The sequence below is a fragment of the Phyllobates terribilis genome, unplaced genomic scaffold (assembly GCF_046119375.1).
Source record: "Phyllobates terribilis strain yellow unplaced genomic scaffold, ASM4611937v1 Scaffold_1__5_contigs__length_1240528914, whole genome shotgun sequence".
In the NCBI taxonomy this organism is placed as follows: domain Eukaryota; kingdom Metazoa; phylum Chordata; class Amphibia; order Anura; family Dendrobatidae; genus Phyllobates; species Phyllobates terribilis.
The window spans coordinates 538,154,281-538,176,675 of record NW_027362761.1 but is presented as its reverse complement, the minus strand read 5'-3'; the positions used below and the strand labels follow the sequence as shown (position 1 = coordinate 538,176,675).

General features: G+C 43.8%; 1 protein-coding gene across 10 annotated transcripts in view; it reads left to right on the top strand.

The window, feature by feature from the left end:
• Positions 1–22,395, top strand: part of UNC13B (unc-13 homolog B) — a 330,375-nt gene that overhangs the window by 156,056 nt on the left and 151,924 nt on the right. Inside the window, exon 2 of one of the 10 annotated variants that reach the window (XM_073680361.1) lies at positions 10,218–12,764. The exons of 7 other annotated variants lie outside the window; for them this stretch is intronic. In XM_073680361.1, the coding sequence (XP_073536462.1) occupies positions 10,325–12,764 (2,440 nt within the window). In that variant the 5' untranslated portion in view covers positions 10,218–10,324. Of the gene's footprint in view, positions 1–8,730; positions 12,765–13,043; positions 13,116–22,395 lie in introns of those variants that run through there. 2 more of the 10 variants (XM_073680362.1, XM_073680371.1) reach the window with 2 other exon arrangements.

Genomic DNA, 22,395 nt, shown 5'->3' with positions numbered 1-22,395 from the left:
TGACAGACAACCAGTCTCTCCCCACTCTTATGCTTTCAAATTCGCACTTGGCTCTCTTTGGCCTAAGTGTGGGGAGAGGCGAAGATTGGTGGGTTCAGGAGAACGTTAATATGTTGGGCGCTGCCACTTTTTCTAGTTTGCTGCTTTTACCATCTGTGAAGATCTGCTGTTGTGGGTTGTAATAATCACCTAGGCAGATTAACAATGTAACTATTTTTATTACTTACGTCCACGGTCTAACAGCAATTTTGGGTAGATGTCACAATACAATGTCTGCAGTCCAGAAGATCCCATCTTTGGACCGATAGTTCCACTGCCCCCGTACCAGGCGATACCCACTGTCTCCCAACGTTTGGTTGGCCCACAGCTTTTGAATCTCCTGCCGGTATAGTCTACAGTCACAGCCCATGCTCCTCCAGACGACTGATACCATGACCGTAGCGCATGTATCCAACTCAAGCCAAGACAAACCCCTTCCATTTCCTCGTCAGTGTTCGAAATACCCTAAGCCAACCCCTGAAATTGAGCCTGGCCCTTGGCGAAACACCCACCCCCCTAAAGCTAACTGTGTATTGGTGAAGGTATTTTCCTCAGGCCGAGCCCCATCACCTAGCACTGCATCACCTAGGACTGTGGTGATTGCTCCACTGGGTCTACTATCCTCATCCACATAATGGGACTAGTGACTGTGAGAACAATAGCTTGAGGCCCCTGAGACACTGATGAGAGTAATGGAATGATTGCTTTACCTGATTACCAATCTCGTGTCTGGCCTTATGTATTCATAAGATCCAGCCCGCACATCTTCCTCTGCTTACTGTCACTGAATGGAAACATTGATTCCTGAAGTTGAACTCTTTCCAGGAGAGATATGTGCCCTTAGGCTGTGTGCCCACTATGCGTTTTTCAAGCGTAAACGCTTGCAAAACGCTTGGTAATCCGTGCCCCATGATCTCCAATGAAAATCTGCATGTTCTGTGCCCATGCTGCGGAATTTTCCTTACGGAAAACTCCACAGCATGTCCATTATTTGTGCGTTTCTGCATGCGGATTTGAGGTCCCAATGCATTTGAAAAACGCAAGTCAAATCCGCATGTAAAAACGCGTGTAAAATCCGCAAGCGTTTTTGACTGCCAAGAACATGCAGAAACGCTGCAGAAATTTTCTGCTTCATTTCTGCATAGTGGGCACATACCCTTAAACTGACGAGCAGGCAAATCTCTAATAAAACACAACAATCAGTTTGACCTAACCAGTGCTCCATGCTGGAAAAAGTCCTCATCCCTTACAGCCGTGGATTCCTCTCTACGTGCATTGATCCAATAGTCTTTAGTCCGTGGCTAGCTCCTCACGCAATCATATACCATCCCTGTGTGGATCAATGCAGAACCTAAGGCATGGCCTTTACTACACAGAAGAATAAAGTATTTGTGATTTTTCATGATGTTAAGGACACATTTGTGCCAATTAACAGTGCTATGTTTTTGCCCACGGTCAGATCTTAATGTTTGTAGAGACCATGGGTCCTGGGGGCAATCTAATCTGGACTGTGGCCCCAGGAGCAGTGTCCGATTTCCTTCCTGACCACCACTTATAGAGCAGAGCCTGAGGCTCCCACCCTCGGCTCATTCCCCTATGGCTGACGTTCGTGTTCACAGCCGCTAGGATCCACGCTGAGCTCGAATGATTAAACTCATCAGATTAAATCCCTGGAACGTTGTGGCTTCCAGGCAGGCGCGACTGTTAGTTTGTGCTAAATGTGAGAAGTGTTACAGTACAGCCTCCGGGGCGACTAAAATTTCATCAGCAGCTCAGGGATGGCGCACCAAGCCAAGTCCTCAATATTAGGAAACCTAAAACAGGTTTCTTATTTTCTGTAAAACAAATAAACTTTATAGATTGTATAATGAAAGGCTTTAAAAATGTATAAGAATTACTAAGACTGATGTTGTAGATGCTGATGTTCTCCTGAATCCGACGATTGTTTTTATTTTAGTCCTGAGATATTCCACACTTTTCCCTTTATATAAATCTAGTCTTTTTAGCCAAGTGGGCATCAACACTTCTGTGTGGGTGTATTCCTGAGGACCACACCTCCTTGGCTAACAAGACTATATTTTATATAGGTAAAAGGGGGTCATATTTCCAGAAGGGGAAAGCACAAGAACAGCAGAAAAATAATGCCAGATTGAGGGAAATAGCAACATTTATGCCAGATAACAATTTTTTTACATGTGTATGGTGCACTCCTTTTAATAAATTTGGAGCATTTATTTCCAGTGAGCTTCTTAGAGACATACACCTCTTTTGAGGCTAATCTTCGGGGACCGCAAATCTATGCCAGCTATTGGCAAGTTGACTTTGGCCACATGCCTTTCCGCTAAAGACTCTTCTGCATTTCAGATAGTTGGTGACAGCGACTCAAAGGGAGGAAGATTAAGAAATGTTGACTCACTCCCATTTAAGACTAGCACAAATGACTTAATACGTCTCCCATTCTGTGATAAAATTCGTGATAAATGCGTGTGTGTATATATATTTCATAGATAGAATGGATGAACACCCTTTTCTTCCACCCTTTTCTTCCCACCCTTTTCTTCCCACCCTTTTCTTCCCACCCTTTTCTTCCCACCCTTTTCTTCCCACCCTTTTCTTCCCACCCTTTTCTTCCCACCCTTTTCTTCCCACCCTTTTCTTCCCACCCTTTTCTACCCACCCTTTTCTACCCACCCTTTTCTACCCACCCTTTTCTACCCACCCTTTTCTACCCACCCTTTTCTACCCACCCTTTTCTACCCACCCTTTTCTACCCACCCTTTTCTACCCACCCTTTTCTACCCACCCTTTTCTACCCACCCTTTTCTACCCATCCTTTTCTTCCCACCCTTTTCTACCCACCCTGGGTCTGTCTGATGAATGAGCCAACCAATGGCTAGCTTTCCCAACTCCCTCATAATCCTGAACACTCAGCTTGGTCAAGGGTTCATCTGCATTCTACAGGGAGAGCGGAGCAAATCACTGCTAGACACTTTTTTGCAGCGTCTCCTATAGTGGAAGAAGAAAATGATCAGACTGGAAAGTCAAGAGGTCCATATATTCATTAGATGGTCCGCCGCTCCTGGGAAAATCGACAGGTGGGGCCCACTTTCAACTAATGTAAATGGGAGCCCTAATACATGACTGCTGGATCAGATTGCACAGGGTGTTTGTAGTTTCTAACCATGGAGACATACGTTTGCATGAAAGCTGTGTTCTCAAAATGGAACATTTTTAGATCCTCTGGAGCAGAGATGTCAAACTCAAACACAGAGGGCCAAAATGAAAAAAATGTACAAAGTTGTGGCCCATCAGTATACAGTATAATGAGCCCCACATAGTCCTCCATACAGAATAATGGACATCATATAGTCCGCCATACAGAATAATGGGCCTTGCATAGTCATCCATACAGCATAATGGGCCCCACATAGTCCTCCATACAGAATAATGGGCCCCACATAGTCCTCCATACAGAATAATGGTCCCAACATAGTCCTCCATACAGAATAATGGTCCCAACATAGTCCTCCATACAGAATAATGGGCATCATATAGTCCTCCATACAGAATAATGGGCATCATATAGTCCTCCATACAGAATAATGGGCATCATATAGTCCTCCATACAGAATGAGCATCATATAGTCCTCCATACAGAATGAGCATCATATAGTCCTCCATACAGAATAATGAGCATCATATAGTCCTCCATACAGAATAATGGGCCCCACCTAGTCCTCCGTACAGAATAATGGGCCCCACCTAGTCCTCTGTACAGTATAATGGGCCCCACCTAGTCCTCTGTACAGTATAATGGGCCCCACCTAGTCCTCCGTACAGTATAATGGGCCCCACCTAGTCCTCCGTACAGTATAATGGGCCCCACCTAGTCCTCCGTACAGTATAATGGGCCCCACCTAGTCCCCCGTACAGAATAATGGGCCCCACCTAGTCCCCCGTACAGAATAATGGGCCCCAGATAGTCCTCCGTACAGAATAATGGGCCCCACATAGCCCTCCTTGCAGAATAATGGGACCCACACAGTCCTCCGTACAGTATAATGGCCCCACATAGTCCTCCGTACAGTATAATGGGCCCCACGTAGTCCTCCATACGGAATAATGGGCCCCACGTACTCCTCCATACAGAATAATGGGCCCCACGTAGTCCTACATACAGAATAATGGCCTCACATGCTGCTCCACATACACTGCTCAAAAAAATAAAGGGAACACTTAAACAACAGAATATAACTCCAAGTAAATCAAACTTCTGTGAAATCAAACTGTTCACTTAGGAAGCAACACTGATTGACAATCAATTTCACATGCTGTTGTGCAAATGGAATAGACAATAGATGGAAATTATTGGCAATTATCAAGACACCTTCAATAAAGGAGTGGTTCTGCAGGTGGGGACCACAGACCACATCTCAGTACCAATGCTTTCTGGCTGATGTTTTGGTCACTTTTCAATGTTGGTTGTACTTTCACACTCGTGGTAGCATGAGATGTACTCTACAACCCACAGAAGTTGCTCAGGTAGTGCAGCTCATCCAGGATGGCATATCAATGCGAGCTGTGGCAAGAAGGTTTGCTGTGTCTGTCAGCGTAGTGTCCAGAGGCTGGAAGCGCTACCAGGAGACAGGCCAGTACACCAGGAGACGTGGAAGGGGCTGTAGGAGGGCAACAACCCTGCTACAGGACCGCTACCTCCGCCTTTGTGCAAGGAGGAACAGGAGGAGCACTGCCAGAGCCCTGCAAAATGACCTCCAGCAGGGCACAAATGTGCATGTCTGCACAAATGGTTAGAAACCGACTCCATGAGGGTGGCATGAGGGCCCGACGTCCACGGATGGGGGTTGTGCTCACAGCCCAACACCGTGCAGGACGCTTGGCATTTGCCACAGAACACCAGGATTGGCAAAGTCGCCACTGGTGCCCTGTGCTCTTCACAGATGAAAGCAGGTTCACACTGAGCACATGTCACAGAGTCTGGAGACGCCGTGGAGAGCGATCTGCTGCCTGCAACATCCTTCAGCATGACCGGTTTGGCAGTGGGGCAGTAATGGTGTGGGGTGGCATTACCATGGTGGGCCACTCAGCCCTCCATGTGCTCGCCAGAGGTAGCCTGACTGCCATTAGGTACCGAGATGAGATCCTCAGACTCCTTGTGAGACCATATGCTGGTGCAGTTGGCCCTGGGTTCCTCCTAATGCAGGACAATGCCAGACCTCATGTGGCTGGAGTGTGTCAGCAGTTCCTGCAAGATGAAGGCATTGAAGGTACGCCCGTTCCCCAGACCTGAATCCGATTGAGCACATCTGGGACATCATGTCTCGCTCCATCCACCAACGTCGCGTTGCACCACAGACTGTCCAGGAGTTGGGGATGCTTTAGTCCAGGTCCTGGAGGAGATCCCACAGGAGACCATCCGCAACCTCATCAGGAGCATGCCCAGGCGTTGTAGGGAGGTCATACAGGCACGTGGAGGCCACATACAATGCTGAGCCTCATTTTGACTTGTTTTAAGGACATTACATCAAAGTTGGATCAGCCTGTAGTGTGTTTTTCCACTTTAATTTTGGGGGTGACTCCAAATCCAGGCCTCCATTGGTTAATAAATGTGATTTCCATTGATGATTTTTGTGTGATTTTGTTGTCAGCACATTCAACTTTGTACAGAACAAAGTATTCAATGAGAATATTTCATTCATTCAGATCTAGGATGTGTTATTTGAGTGTTCCCTTTATTTTTTGAGCAGTGTAGTTTAATGGGCCTCACATAGTCCTCCATACATAATAATGGCCCCACATAGGGGTAGTGGTTCTGGTATCGTGGACCAAATAAAACCACTCTGAGGGCCAGATTTGGCCCACGGGCCGGAGTTTGACACGTGCTCTGGAGCAATACATTTTTTTTAAAAGTTTGCATATCTTGTCCTTGGTGTTTTCACTCCACACACGCATACAAAAAAAAATATCCAGCATATTTTCCTTGTGGATGCAAAGTTGCAGCAGGATTTTGTTTTGACTAATTGATTAAAAAAAAAAACCTTCAGTCGCCTGGCACAACACCCCGGCAATGTGCCAGCATTAATATCCTGCTCCAGAGACTGTAAATATTTTACTACGTAGACTTAAAGTGAGCGGTCTGTCGGCAGCAGGCAGGATCCGGGCTCAGATCTGCTGTGTGAAGCTGCACGTGATGTCAAGTTTTTTCTGGTCTTTTTTGTTTTTTTTGTTGTTTTACATAATTGTGATGAGAATTGTTATAATTGCTTTATCATTTAACAATTCCATATATCTTCTCCTGGTAGAACTCTGTATATCAGAATATGTCACATCTCCGTCTTCTAAAGTCACATTTTGGCAAATATATAAAATCAACATTTTTGGGTTTTTTTAGCTAGGAAATAGTGTGCTAACATAAATGGGATAAAAACTATTTTTAAAAGGTCTCAGCCTGTATAAAAGAAAATGAAGTGAAGTCCACCTTTTTTCTCAAAATCCTATATAAATCAATACCTTTTGGAAATGCCTACATGCTATTTATTTCTCTGAGTTGACTACTTACTGCAGCCTGAGGAAGTCTTTAATGCTTTCTTTCCCATTAGGGGTTCATGTAACTGTTCCTTCTCCCCCAATGCTTTACACTGCAGCTCTACTTCGTTAGGATACGTATATGATCTGTGACTCCAGCTTAGCCGCATTGCCCATTGGAGTCTAAGAAGTTCTTAAATCCACCTCCTGCCTCAACACTTATTATTTAGACTGATAATTGCGAAATGAGTGTTCATAGGAGCTCTCGTTTCCTATTATGGGCCTGCCTACCTGCCTAACCAGGCTAGTAAACACCTGATGAACGAGCAAGACGCTTGTTCGTTGGTGCACAGTAGTTTATAAAGGGAACCGCTCAGCCGATTCATGTTGCCCAAACCACGGGTGGCGCAAATAGTAGACAGCGGAATTTCAGAGAGAACCTTCTTGGAAGAGTCGGCCGGGACCATGCCCACCTGCTACTCTGCACGCCAATATATATATATATATATATATATATATATATATATATAATATCTATATGGTACAGACCAAAAGTTTGGACACACCTCATTTAAAGATTTTTCTGTATTTTCAGGACTATGAAAATTGTACATTCACACTGAAGGCATCAAAGCTATGAATTAACACATGTGGAATTATATACTTAACAAAAAAGTGTGAAACAACTGAAAATATGTCTTATATTCTAGGTTCTTCAAAGTAGCCACCTTTTGCTTTGATGACTGCTTTGCACACTCTTGGCATTCTCTTGATGAGCTTCAAGAGGTAGTCACCGGAAATGGTTTTCACTTCACAGGTGTGCCCTGTCAGGTTTAATAAGTGGGATTTCTTGCCTTATAAATGGGGTTGGGACCATCAGTTGTGTTGTGCAGAAGTCTGGTGGATACACAGCTGATAGTCCTACTGAATAGACTGTTAGCTGCTTTTTTCTTGCCATAATGCAAATTCTAAGTAAAGAAAAATGAGTGGCCATCATTACTTTAAGAAATGAAGGCCAGTCAGCGCGAAAAATTGGGCAAACTTTGAAAGTGTCACCAAATGCTGTTGCAAAAACCATCAAGCGCTACAAAGAAACTGGCTCACATGAGGACCGCCCCAGGAAAGGAAGACCAAGAGTCACCTCTGCTTCTGAGGATAAGTTTATCCGAGTCACCAGCCTCAGAAATCGCAGGTTAACAGCAGCTCAGATTAGAGACCAGGTCAATGCCACACAGAGTTCTAGCAGCAGACACATCTCTACAACAACTGTTAAGAGGAGACTTTGTGCAGCAGGCCTTCATGGTAAAATAGCTGCTAGGAAGCCCCTGCTAAGGACAGGCAACAAGCAGAAGAGACTTGTTTGGGCTAAAGAACATAAGGAATGGACATTAGAACAGTGGAAATCTGTGCTTTGGTCTGATGAGTCCAAATTTGAGATCTTTGGTTCCAACCACCGTGTCTTTGTGCGACGCAGAAAAGGTGAACGGATGGACTCTACATGCCTGGTTCCCACCGTGAAACATGGAGGAGGAGTAGGTGTGCTGGTGTGGGGGTGCTTTGCTGGTGACACTGTTGGGGATTTTTTCAAAATTGAAGGCATACTAAACCAGCATGGCTACCACAGCATCTTGAGGTAGCATGCTATTCCATCCGGTCTGCGTTTAGTTGGACCATCATTTATTTTTGAACAGGACAATGACCCCAAACACACCTCCAGGCTTTGTAAGGGCTATTTGACCAAGAAGGAGAGTAATGGGGTGCTACGCCAGATGACCTGGCCTCCACAGTCACCAGACCTGAACCCAATCGAAATGGTTTGGGGTGAGCTGCACCGCAGAGTGAAGGCAAAAGGGCCAACAAGTGCTAAGCATCTCTGGGAACTCCTTCAAGATTGTTGGAAGACCATTTCCGGTGACTACCTCTTGAAGCTCATCAAGAGAATGCCAAGAGTGTGCAAAGCAGTCATCAAAGCAAAAGGTGGCTACTTTGAAGAACCTAGAATATAAGACATATTTTCAGTTGTTTCACACTTTTTTGTTAAGTATATAATTCCACATGTGTTAATTCATAGTTTTGATGCCTTCAGTGTGAATGTACAATTTTCATAGTCATGAAAATACAGAAAAATCTTTAAATGAAAAGGTGTGTCCAAACTTTTGGTCTGTACTGTATATATATTATATACACACATAGTGTCACGCAAGGTGAGGGAAGGAACAAGTGTACAATGACGGGAAGAGGGGTAAGGTAGCCCAACAACCAGGGAAAGGGGGAGTAGAGACGCCTAGACAGATCTAATATCACCCTTACTTCCCTATCATCCCTAAATAGGTTCCTCACCTCTCGCTGAGCAGGAAACCTAATACCTGAATGTCCCTAGAGCTAGGCCCCAAGTAGGGCGGTGACAGGGTCAACACTGATCAGTTCCCACTGTAACTAAAGACCACAAGGTAAATAAACAAAGGGGATACATTTAGCTTGAGAACACACCAGAGAGATCACGCCAACTATCCTCCAAGGGAAGTCCAAGAAAATACTAGCCGACTACTGGTACTCCAAGCCTGGACAGCCGAAAATAGAGCCATAACCGGCGACTCTCTGGAGACGCTGAGAGTTTTTAACTATCAAGCAAGGGTGTGTCAATTAGCAGAAGAAGGTGGAGGTAACTGCTGGGTCCTAGGAAAAGGATATCACTACAGTACAGAGAGAAAAGAATCAAGAAGGCATCTGCTAAGCCAAGCGCAGTGACCTTCTACAGCCGGATCCAGAACGACTGTCACACTTGACACACCCGTGACATAGGCACTTGTCAGTTTAGGGGAGCTGGGCAGGAAGAAGCCACTAGCCTCAGAGTAGTCACCTGATTAACTTGGTCCCCATCGGTTTTTTAGTGATGCAGCCAGAACTTGTGTATAAGCACAAGTTCTGCAGGAAGTTAATACATAGAGAACAGATTTCTTGCTCAGAATGAAAATAAACTTGGAGCTGCTAAACCACAGTTGAGAAAAAAGGTCATCTGGGAACAGCCACACGTAAAGATTGTCTTAAAAAGGTGGACCTGGAAGGGGGTAAAGTTAGGGTTACAGTTCATGCAAAATAATGTATTGGGCTGTGTACTTGCCTCGATATTCTGTGTTTTTTCTCTAGCGACCCTGATTATAAGATGTTTTCACATCGCTCTTGTTCTATACTATTCCGGTAAAGCAATCTGCAGACAGACTCAAATGAAGCAACAGGTCAGGTGTGAGGCAAAGACTGGGACTTGAATCGCTCCATTTTCTGTTCTAGGAGTATAGATTTCTGAGTTTCCATAGCAATCGGATCTGAAGGCTTCACCTAAACTGAGACATAGGATAATTTAAGTCTGCAGGGGCCCAAAAAATGTCTTGAGTTACCAGTCGGCATAGAATAGAATGTACAATGATATGACATGCCCACCACAAATGTTTTCTGGCTTTAAACCCGGGCAAAAAATAGGTCCTCGATAATCCAAACTGAAATCTGGCCATGTTTAATAGATATGACTTAAGATCCTGGTATATAATGTTCTTGTAAATAGCCATAGGTGCCTCCTCTCGTTGGAAGTAAGGGTATATTGTTCTCATCGTGCTATTTTTTCTCCACCCATGTACTAGTTCCATCGTGAAGACTCCTTTACCGCACATTGTACCCAAGAGGCTGTATATACCCTAACCTTTGTATTGATGCATAACGCTATGAGAAGGGTCAGGCGCTACAGTCGATGATGTTTGCCAGAAGCAAGTTGAAAAAGAGAGAAAATTGTTCAGCTCTCCAGCACAGAAAATTTCCTCTTAAAATCTTTTTGATAAAGTCATCCAAGAGACAAAAAATAGCTCTGTGTCTGAGAGAGAACATGAAGAGGTTGCTGAAAGGGCCCGTAGAAAAGCTCTCGACAAACCACGACGGGCAAACTTCTCCTGTGGAGATTGATACCGACTTGTTCGGGTGTGGGATAAAACGAAAATCTAACATGGATGTACAAGCCACTTGCGATCTCCTGGAGGTGACTGCAGAAACCAAGATGCCAAGTAATTGTTGTGCTAAGGAAACTGATTCCAGTTGGCAACCAAGTGTACAATTTTCTCTTGGCTCAAAAGAACATAACAGTCATGACACGGCAGAGCAGAGTTCTTCTGATGATCAGAGTTCAGACATAATGTCACCTAGTCAAAGTAATGGACACATTACTGACCAACAGGATCTTTCCACCATTAGTATTACCATGAGTTGGAAGGAGATAACTGAAAATAATCAGCTTCTCTGCCAAAACAATCCATCCGAATGCTGCTCTGGAGGAAGTTCTGTCACTAGTGACCGGTCTGGTGATGTGGTGGACTACATCTTAAAAGAGCTTCAAGGCATCAGTCGCATTCAGTCAGAGATTGCAGAGCTCCGCCAACACTTGAGTTTAATCAAGGGGTCAGTGGATGAGGTGTCCACCTGTGTGGACACTGTTCTAAATGAGATTGAGGGTTTGCAATTAGGCTCTTCCCCAAAAAGTCCAATGATTTCACCAAGTGGAGATGCAGGTAGGGATACTTTAAGTGATGATACGGTGTTATATTTTTATGGGATGGCTGAGCACGAAGATGAGAACACTTTGGAGAGGATTCATTGTTTCCTATGTGAACACCATTGCTTTAATGGCATCCAAAGTCGAGAATATATAAAGGAGGCCTACAGACTTGACTCTGGATCCAGTGCTTTGTTGGGGCCAAGACCAACTGTAGTTAAACTTTCTCATCCTGATCACAAGGACATTATACTTCAAAAATCTGACAACTTCCAAAGAGCCGGAGTAAAAATTGTTCCATTCGAAGAACATAATTTACAAAGTAGAATAAGAGCAAATTCTCTATCGGTTCTTCAGCAGGGCTTACGAGAAAATCGCTGGAGCTCCCTAAGTCTAGATAAAGAAGTGGTAAGGACAGATGAGACTGCAGGTGAGCGTAAAACAGAGTCGTTTAGAATAAGATATCAGAACAAAAGCACAGAGGCCCCTTGTGGTGGAGAGGAATTTCTTTATGCACAGAAATGCACTTTGGCCAAAAAATGCAGTATATCTGATGGGGAAGCCGTCAGAGGTGACGGAAAGGAGAGCTGTGAGCAATGTCTGGAGAAAAGTGTAAGTCATCTTTGTATTCGTCTCGACTCCCAAGAATCTCAGAAAAACCTTCATTTCACCAACCTGCCTTCGTCTGGTGAGAAAGCCACCTGTCGATGCTCAAGATTACTAAGTCGTTCTAACCGTTTGAGTGCATCTTCAGAGGCAGAAGAGGCAGAAATTGCAATACACCGATGCTGCTCAATTGTAGATGACCACGATGGGATATTTAAAGGAGAAGGAGACCTCGTTTCATGTGACTCCCGGGTACAGTTTCGTAGCACAGAAAAAATTAACGTGATTATTAAAGACCCATCAGGCAGTTTTACCTCTTTGAGCTTTGATGACACAATGGACAAGTGTGCTGCTGGTACTGTTGCAGAAACTCTTAAAGAAGTTGTCCACTTAGACTTAGATGGTCCAGATAATAGTGGTCACGTCTTAAGAGATTTCCTCGATCAACCCAATGAAAACATAGATATAGTTGACATCAAGTTTTATGCAAATAAATTAGGGAAAGCGCTTAACCATTTCCGGTCAGCTTTGAAAGTTGTTTTTAATAAGCTTGAAGGTCCAGATGATTTTATCGAAAATAATCCTCCTGGGTTTTCAATTCCTGATAATGACACTTTGCGAAGACTAAACAGTCTAGAAAGTGGCCACTTTAATGATAGCATTCCCACACATTCGAGCATGAGTAATAGCTACAGCTCAAGCTCCAATCTAAAAGAAGATGCTTATTTTGTCCTCAACAGAGTCCCTTCTCTACCTCATGAATCGTCTATTCCCTCACTAATCTTGTCTCCTGATGTAGAGCTTGATGGCCCTCAGGTAATAGTTTCCCCTGACCAGGCACTGCAAAGCAGTGACATATTGGAGGGAGTGAAGGAAGGCAAACCTCTAAGACTTGACCAAGTGTGTGTAGAGACCATCTACCTGAATAAGTGCATCAATAATTTCAAAAATGTCTTACGGGAGAAGAAGAAGATGCAACGGAAGCTCCTCAAAGACATCGTTCAGGAAACATTTTGGGTTTCCGGTGAGGAAACGAATCCAGGTACAGCATGTCAAATTATGCACTGCCAAGTATATTACATTTTTTGTATATAATGTTTTGTTCTGTGTTGTGTTCTTCTCCAATGTTTTATGTGATGAAACACATTCTGGTCATGGTAAAAGGTCAAGAACTTCTACAGTTAACCTATGTTTTTTGATACTCAAGTATCACTTCTGCTAAATCTCCACCCTACAATACATGGTTGGTTTTGAGCATAATTTCTAAGGTCACACTATTAATTTGCTTTTGGTTTTAGAAGGATCCTCTATTTTGGTGTCCATCACTTTGAAGGATTGAAAACTCTTTACTGAACTATATGGGTAAATGCTGATTCATCAAGCAATATACGAGGTACAAACTTCACAGTGGGTTCACTTTAAGTTTACACAGAGAGTAACGTGACTTTGACTTGGGCTAAAACTGTACATTCCTATATTTAAAATCAGGAGGGAGGCACTAAAGGTGCAAAACTTAAAACTTTAAGAAAAATTTAGACATTCAGAGAGCACTGCTTTCTTTTGGTGGCTTCAGTGGCTCCCAGGAGACTTGCCAACTCTTACAGGAGTCTGCTGAAGCCCCCAGATGTTCTGGAAGAGTTGACAAGTTTGGTTGGCATCTCTGTATATCAGCTTGGATGTGGATATGAAGTATTGCCCTAGCAACCAGGCTAAAATTATTCTAGGTGTTGAATTATCATTGTGAGGAGAGGAGGCCACGCTCATGCCTGCACTCATTCCACCCTGCATCATCTGCTTTATACAAAAATACTTATTAGGTAGAAGACCTTTTTAAACAGGTGGGTTTATCTTTCTTCTTCGAGGGGTTTTCTGATACTCACAAGTGCCTTGTTGCAGGTACTACAGCAAATCGCTGGAGGCAGAAAGTGTTCAATTTCCGAGCAGTGCTCCCAGAGGGAAAATGAAGCATTGCAAAATATCCATTAAAATCAATGGTTTGTGAATGTAATCTCTGGGTATGCTGGATCCTCCAGAGCGAGACTTTGTGACTGCTCTCAGGAACTGTGAAAATACAGTTTCTAATACACTTTTAATTTCTCTACAAACACCCGCCCCCCCACCCCCGTCCTTGTGTCCAGTTGTCCGTTGCACCGCCTTATCGTACGTGTGAAAGCGGTCTTTCCTGGTAATTCCACTCCGTCATTTTTCCACCTCCTCACTCTCAGCAGAGCATCTATCTGATTTATACTTTTCTAAAACTTTCCCAATCGTCTCGGAGTGCATTGTTATGTTTCCTGTAGATTAATATTATCACGTTGTTCCATAAATGACAGGTTAGTAACGTTTTATTAAATGTACTTATCGGCCCACGAGTGCCAGAGTCCGCTGATTTGAACAGAAGCCGTGACTGCTCGCAGGTTCCCACTCAAATCATGTCAGTCAGATACTCCCCCACAATGAACTGTCCATCATCCACCAGCCATTGTGATGTTTGCATGGAACATATTGTTCATTCTTGAAATCGAGGCCCATTTACCTTTTACTCCCTGGGATTTCAAACTTTCAGTTCAGCTCTTCTGCTACCTGCAAAGTATTTTCCATAAAATGAACTGGTGTGAATTCTTGATCCTCCTTTTTGAGTCATTAACTTTGGCGTTTTACTCTGGTAAAAGATCCTGGGTGGCAAGCACTAATGGCAGCCATTACAGTGCCCACCGGCCTCGTCTGTCAGTTTTCCACATGTGATTAATGTCCCCACCTTGCTATAACTCCTTGTCTCTTAAGGTGCCCAAGCACATGAAATAGCTTTTGGATGGACACTCATTCATGTTCCTCTTTAATTCCCCTAACACATGTACATTCAGTTCACCAGAGCATGCATGTGTTTTTAATGAGGAGAGGGGAAGAAGCTTCTGCAGATTTCTTTTGGGGGTCTTTTTTCTCCCCCGAAAGCAAAAGGAATGTATGTTAGAAATCCTGATGCTCAAGTCACCCAAACATCATCTGTTGGAGAGTTTTTAGGAGGGAAAAAAACAAAAGAAATTGGCAAGCTCTGCTAAAATTGTTGGTTTTGCCCACTTTACTCTATGTAAGGGCGCCTTTGCTGAAAATGGGAATTAAGTTTGGAATTTTATAGTACTATGAACGCCAACTTTTCTTTTTTCATTGAAAACCTAAATGAATTCCCGAAAAATTATACAAATGAATTTTGCTTGCCTAAAGACCTGCACAGGTATACCTTAATACCAGCTTATTTGTGTACCCGTAGAATCCATTAAAAGGGTTCCCATAGAATTACTGAGGTGTTGTAGAGTAGACTGATTTCTTTTACACTTCCACCTCCTTCTGGTTTACTCTAGTCATCCATTGAGGCTTTGCTAGGGTTCTTTCTTAGCCTTCACACTTGGTCCCTAGTTCCTGAAGGAGCCCAAAGCCTACTTTGCTCCATAAGAGACATTTTATAGGCGCATTGTAGATGGGGGAGCCCACTTGGAGATTTTGCTTTGTGTCCTAAAAGTGGCTAAACATTGGATGAGCATTGGCTGAATCGGCCAATTTATTTAATACCTCGTGTATGGAGATATTTTCTCTCCTCAGGTGACGGGGCAAAAAAAGGATCTGGATATTGGACTTCATCAAAGCAGTAGGGCTTAGAAAACATTCCGCACCAAAAGTGTGACAGTGTGTTTTTGGAGACACTCCAGTGTTTTAGGGGGGTGGACCCCAAAGTGGGGCCTAAATGTCCAGAAGATTGCGGTCTCCTATGAGGACATTCTAGAGTCAGACGCTCCTGATTCATGAAAAGGTGCTTGCCTCTTCATGAATCTGGATCATCTGAAGAGTGGCGGGCGCCTCCGTGCACCACACCAGATCCCTCACTCCAGTAAGGGACTGGATTGAGATATCTGGCTTATGGAACGTCAGAGCTAGTCACAAATTAGACGAGCTGAGGCTTCACAACCCCTTCTGCGAAATGGTCGTGAATACTCCAAAAGTCGCAACACTAAGGTGCAACCCCGAGTTGCACCTAAATTTTGTGACTTTTCAAAGCTTTCAAAGAATTCTGGCGTGAAACCTGTGATGGAACAGGACCAGAGTTTTTCTCAGACTGTCAGAACTGACAAGTTTGTCCTTTTGTCAATTTTTGGAGGAGATTTTGGTTTCCTGAAACAGTTTTTGAAGCATTTTTTTAAATACCTGAATTCTTTTTTTCTTTGCAGCTGTTTGATTGGACAGCACTTAGTTTGGACCTGATTCTATCAGGAGCTTAAAAAAATAAGTAACGTGTGCGTACTTTCTTACCCATAAGGTGTTTTTCAAAACCTGAAACAAAAAAAAAAGCCCAAACCACTCAAAACACTGAACATGTGAACCGCAAAGTGATTCTAGAATAGAAATGAAAAAGACTATGTGGTGCAGTGACCGCCCCTCGGAGGTGACCCCGGGTGTGTAGGACCATCTTGTTCCTTGGGAACATGGAGTGCTGAGGTTGCAGTTACCTCTCTGGGGTCAGAGCTGTCTTCTTTCAGCCGTGGAGTATAATCTGGTAATCAGCAGGTGATTATTTGCCGGCTACTCAGTAATAGACGTATGTTACAAACACTTTTGAAACAATTTCTCTCCTTGTCACTTCGGACAAAACATCCTGATTCCGCATAATTGCTAATTACTAATCATTTACGGTAAGATTAAGCGAGCGCCAACTCCTTCCCGATGCGTCTAGCTGGCATTCCCCTCCACGGCCATCAGCCACCTTTCGTGTCTCCTGTTTCATGCAGTGGCCGGCCCTTCATGCTGCCTCCGGATATAATGACACTTGCACAGAGTTTGCTTGGGAATTTGGAAAGGAAAAGGTCCTAGAAGTGGCCTCCATGTTCTCATTATTCCTATGGGAATATGTCTAGCGGATACGTGCAACTTTATATAATCGTATATAACCAAAATTCAAAAAGCTACGGCAAGCAGCCCGATAAGTGACACATTGCTGGAATCAGGGTCTCTCAGATAAGGGAGCAAAACAATAGTGACAGATTCCGAGAAAGTTTATAAAACTTTTGAGCTTTTACATCATAGCTTATCTTACATTCACGACACATTTACCATACTGCAGGTTTTCTGTTCGCTCTCAGGATCTCAACCCTCTTTGCTTTAATGTGTAATATTTGTACATGACATATTTTACTATAGCACACTATGGGAGATGTATAGATCTTTTTTTTTATAGATCACAATTTGTATTAACAATAAGAAATTTTGCCATTGTCACACTGGCCACTGGGGCTTTTTTAAAGTCCAACTTACTTTTGTTTCAGGAAACACATGTTCATAGCCACAGTACTTGATCCCGACCCTATATTTTGTATTAAAGCATCTAATGAGCTTGTTCACGGTCATTGTGAACTGAGGGGGAGCAGGGAGGGCTGTGACATCGCCTTTTGTGATTGATGGATCCCGTATTATGAGCAATGTGTAAAGGTGTTGCCTGTCATTTTAATCCTGCCTCTGATGATAGTGAGACTGCTGAAAACCCTTCCTGAAATGATCTGAAGTACGAGTTTAAAGTGTCTAGTGTGAAAATTGCAAGATTACTATGTGTTTTAATTAAAATCTTAATATGAAAAAAAAAAAAGGCAAAATGTTTTCAAAAAATTATATGCAATACAAAAACCTGATTTTAAGCAATAGGTAATTTTCCCTTTAAATAAGTCCCATCGGCAGGTCAGAAATGGTCAGTCTTTGTTCTTATTGTATTCCCACTGCTCCCCTGAGTATTCCAGTTTTTTCATTTTTAAATATGCCATATAGTTCCAAGAGATATGGGCACTTTTTTTAGTGCACCTAGAATGTAAATTTCTATTGTTCACCAAGAGGCGGTGCTCACGGGGTTATAATCTAGAGCTGCCTAAAGACACCCCCTTCCCCCCCCCCCCCCCGAAAATCTTGTGAGCCACACCCCCTTGGCAAAGAACATAGAAGTGAGCACACTAAATAAAAAGGCCCTTATGTCTGGAACTATATGGCGGATTTAAAAAAAGAAAAAAAATGGAATACTCAGGGGAGCAGCGGGAATAAAAGGAAGAGTGTAATGGTTTATAGTGGCTTTATGTGTGATTCTAATACAGAGAGCAACGACCTCTGCACAATAGAGTATAATGCTGTATGGTTCAGTATGCTGGGACTTGTGGTCCACGTGCACCTGTAAATGATAGTGCTTGTTTTCTGGTTGATTCTTGTTTTTCGTTCGTAGCCTAAAGCTTACTACATTATGGATTTTCCAGTGACTCGCTCCATGTACAGCGTTCTCCTGGAGAGGAGCGGCCACCCGTCATTTTGCATTTGGCCCCGTGTTCTGATGTTATTGTTATACTGCTGGAGAAATTACACTAATTGGCGGGGGAGGGGGTCCGTGCGTCACCCACGCAGTTCACGGTCTTTACCTAATAAGCCCCTGTAACGTGTCGGCTGTGTAGGAACTTGGAGGGTGAAACCTATTAATTATCTCTCGCCTGTGGGATCAGGCGCTGAACACGTGGTCTCCGCTCCTCGCTCTGATGTGCGACCGCTTTAATTATTTATATATTAGCGGCTTCTATGAAATATACCTCGTAATAAAGAAGATCATACCCGCGGGCAGCCCGGGTGCCCATGACAGAGTGCTTGCTCATATGTAGGCAGCCACTGCTCAATAAATAGGTTTTTTTGCGCTTTGTTATGGCCAGTTTTTGTGTTTCACTTTTTTTTTTTTTCTTTCTGGAGCCATCTTAATTTTTTTGTTTTTGTTGTTTTGTTTCCTATTTCAATATTTATTTATTTAAAATGTATTTAAATTTTTGTATTTGTCCTTTTTTGGGGGGTTTGAATCTTTTGATCTTCGCTGAAACAATATTGTGATCTCCTATTAAAAGGGAGCCCGTCGGCACATTTTTCTGTTTGTAATATGGAAATAGTAATATGGCCTTCTAGGTGCTTGTCTTCCAATAAAAATTAAACACATATACACATATATACAGAACAGACCAAAAGTTTGGACACACCCTCTCATTTAAAGATTTTTCTGTATTTTCATGACTTTGAAAATTGTACATTCACACTGAAGGCATCAAAACTATGAATTAACACATGTGGAATTATATACTTAACAAAAAAGTGTGAAACAACTGAAAATATGTCTTATATTCTAGGTTCTTCAAAGTAGCCACCTTTTGCTTTGATGACTGCTTTGCACACTCTTGGCATTCTCTTGATGAGCTTCAAGAGGTAGTCACCGGAAATGGTTTTCACTTCACAGGTGTGCCCTGTCAGGTTTAATAAGTGGGATTTCTTGCCTTATAAATGGGGTTGGGACCATCAGTTGTGTTGTGCAGAAGTCTGGTGGATACACAGCTGATAGTCCTACTGAATAGACTGTTAGAATTTGTATTATGGCAAGAAAAAAGCAGCTAAGTAAAGAAAAATGAGTGGCCATCATTACCTTAAGAAATGAAGGTCAGTCAGTGCGAAAAATTGGGAAAACTTTGAAAGTGTCCCCAAGTGCAGTTGCAAAAACCATCAAGCGCTACAAAGAAACTGGCTCACATGAGGACCGCCCCAGGACAGGAAGACCAAGAGTCACCTCTGCTTCTGAGGATAAGTTTACCCGAGTCACCAGCCTCAGAAATCGCAGGTTAACAGCAGCTCAGATTAGAGACCAGGTCAATGCCACACAGAGTTCTAGCAGCAGACAACTGTTAAGAGGAGACTTTGTGCAGCAGGCCTTCATGGTAAAATAGCTGCTAGGAAACCACTGCTTAGGACAGGCAACAAGCAGAAGAGACTTGTTTGGGCTAAAGAACACAAGGAATGGACATTAGACCAGTGGAAATCTGTGCTTTGGTCTGATGAGTCCAAATTTGAGATCTTTGGTTCCAACCACCGTGTCTTTGTGCGATGCTGAAAAGGTTGACGGATGGACTCTACATGCCTGGTTCCCACCGTGAAGCATGGAGGAGGAGGTGTGATGGTGTGGGGGTGCTTTGCTGGTGACACTGTTGGGGATTTATTCAAAATTGAAGGCATACTGAACCAGCATGGCTACCACAGCATCTTGCAGCAGCATGCTATTCCATCCAGTTTGCGTTTAGTTGGACCATCATTTATTTTTGAACAGGACAATGACCCCAAACACACCTCCAGGCTGTGTAAGGGCTATTTGACCAAGAAGGAGAGTGATGGGGTGCTACGCCAGATGACCTGGCCTCCACAGTCACCAGACCTGAACCCAATTGAGATGGTTTGGGGTGAGCTGGACCGCAGAGTGAAGGCAAAAGAGCCAATAAGTGCTAAGCATCTCTGGGAACTCCTTCAAGATTGTTGGAAGACCATTTCCGGTGACTACCTCTTGAAGCTCATCAAGAGAATGCCAAGAGTGTGCAAAGCAGCCATCAAAGCAAAAGGTGGCTACTTTGAAGAACCTAGAATATAAGACATATTTTCAGTTGTTTCACACTTTTTTGTTAAGTATATAATTCCACATGTGTTAATTCATAGTTTTGATGCCTTCAGTGTGAATGTACAATTTTCATAGTCATGAAAATACCGAAAAATCTTTAAATGAGAAGGTGTGTCCAAACTTTTGGTCTGTACTGTGTGTATATGTATATGTATATGTATATATATATATATATATATATATATATATATATATATATATATATATAATTTATTTATTTTTCAGAAATCCAATGTTCCAGTCCTGAAAAATCCTAGCATATATGTCATATGCAGATCAGGATGGAAGTGCACTGGGGGCGTGTCTGTGCATTTGGAAAAAGACTGTTAAGTGCACTGATACGCCCTCGTTGCTTTTGCCTAAGATGTCTCCACTAGATTTCTCATCACTAGCACATTAAAATTTCTTAAAAACTGTGCCTTTTTTAATGGGTGGAGACGCGCTGATAACGCTACTCTTACTGCACATTTTCACTAAGTGTCAGCAGTATAAGACCATATAGTACAATTGTCGGATTGTCATTATCTGTAAAGTGACAATATTTTTCATGCATCTTTTTTTTCTGGATTATTAAATGCAGCTGTAATTGTTTTCTCAGGGACATCGTCCACAAAAATATTGCTATTCGGCTCCCATTAACCCATGTAATTAGTATTCACTGCTATAACTGCAGTGAGACTGTTTCCTTAACACATAAGAGCGGCGTACACTGTGCACTTTATTTTCAGTGCGTTGTAATAAGTTCACACTTTATTTATAGACTGGATTCGGTGCAGCTATTATTACATAGGGAGGCCAGCGACTCTTGCAGAATAAGCCTCAAATCCACTGTTCAGAGTCTGTAGAGATCCTATGCTTCAGAAGGATCTGTCTAGTTTTTGACCTCTTACCACGTCTTTCCCTGTGGATGTGTCTTGCTGTATAGTGCTGTGTACAGTGTGTTGTGCTGTGCATGGTTCTGTGGCATTTTACTGTATGGTGTTGAGTATGTCTAACTGTAGATTGTACAGCTTACCGTACTGGGTGATCATCTTATCGACTTAAGGACTGCTTAGAAAACCAGCACTCAGTACAGTGGTCTTCATTATATAGATCTCCTTTGTATTTACCATACACCACATCAGCGCCCTCTTCCCTGTCCACCATCTTACCGCCCTCTTCCCTGTCCACCGTCCCGCCATCCTCTTCTCTGTCCACCATCTCGCCGCCCTCTTCCCTGTCCGCTATCTCGCCGCCCTCTTCCCTGTCCGCCATCTCGCCGCCCTCTTCCCTGTCCGCCATCTCGCCGCCCTCTTCCCTGTCCGCCATCTCGCCGCCCTCTTCCCTGTCCGCCATCTCGCCGCCCTCTTCCCTGTCCGCCATCTCGCCGCCCTCTTCCCTGTCTGCCATCTCGCCGCCCTCTTCCCTGTCTGCCATCTCGCCGCCCTCTTCCCTGTCTGCCATCTCGCCGCCCTCTTCCCTGTCCGCCATCTCGCCGCCCTCTTCCCTGTCCGCCATCTCGCCGCCCTCTTCCCTGTCCGCCATCTCGCCGCCCTCTTCCCTGTCCGCCATCTCGCCGCCCTCTTCCCTGTCCGCCATCTCGCCGCCCTCTTCCCTGTCCGCCATCTCGCCGCCCTCTTCCCTGTCTGCCATCTCGCCGCCCTCTTCCCTGTCTGCCATCTCGCCGCCCTCTTCCCTGTCTGCCATCTCGCCGCCCTCTTCCCTGTCTGCCATCTCGCCGCCCTCTTCCCTGTCTGCCATCTCGCCGCCCTCTTCCCTGTCCGCCATCTCGCCGCCCTCTTCCCTGTCCGCCATCTCGCCGCCCTCTTCCCTGTCCGCCATCTCGCCGCCCTCTTTACCATACGCCATCTCAGCACGGTATAAAGGCCCATTTAGACAGGCCTATAATACTAGGAACTCCCTATCTAGCTGGCTTAAAAATCATCTCTCTCTGCAGCACATTTCCTCAAGTAAACAGGACATTTGCTGCCCATGACATGATGGTCTATGCCCACAATACAATCCTATTATTGAACTGTCTGTGCACATGGCATTTCGGTTGACATTAAAACAGCCAATCATCTTGCACGTAGCGGTCAGCGGTTATTTAATGGCACAGGTTTGCCTGTCTAATGGGCCCTAATATGTGACTGTCAGATTAGCCAGGAAATCAAAACCAGGTGGGAGGTCCAATTTAAAAAGAATA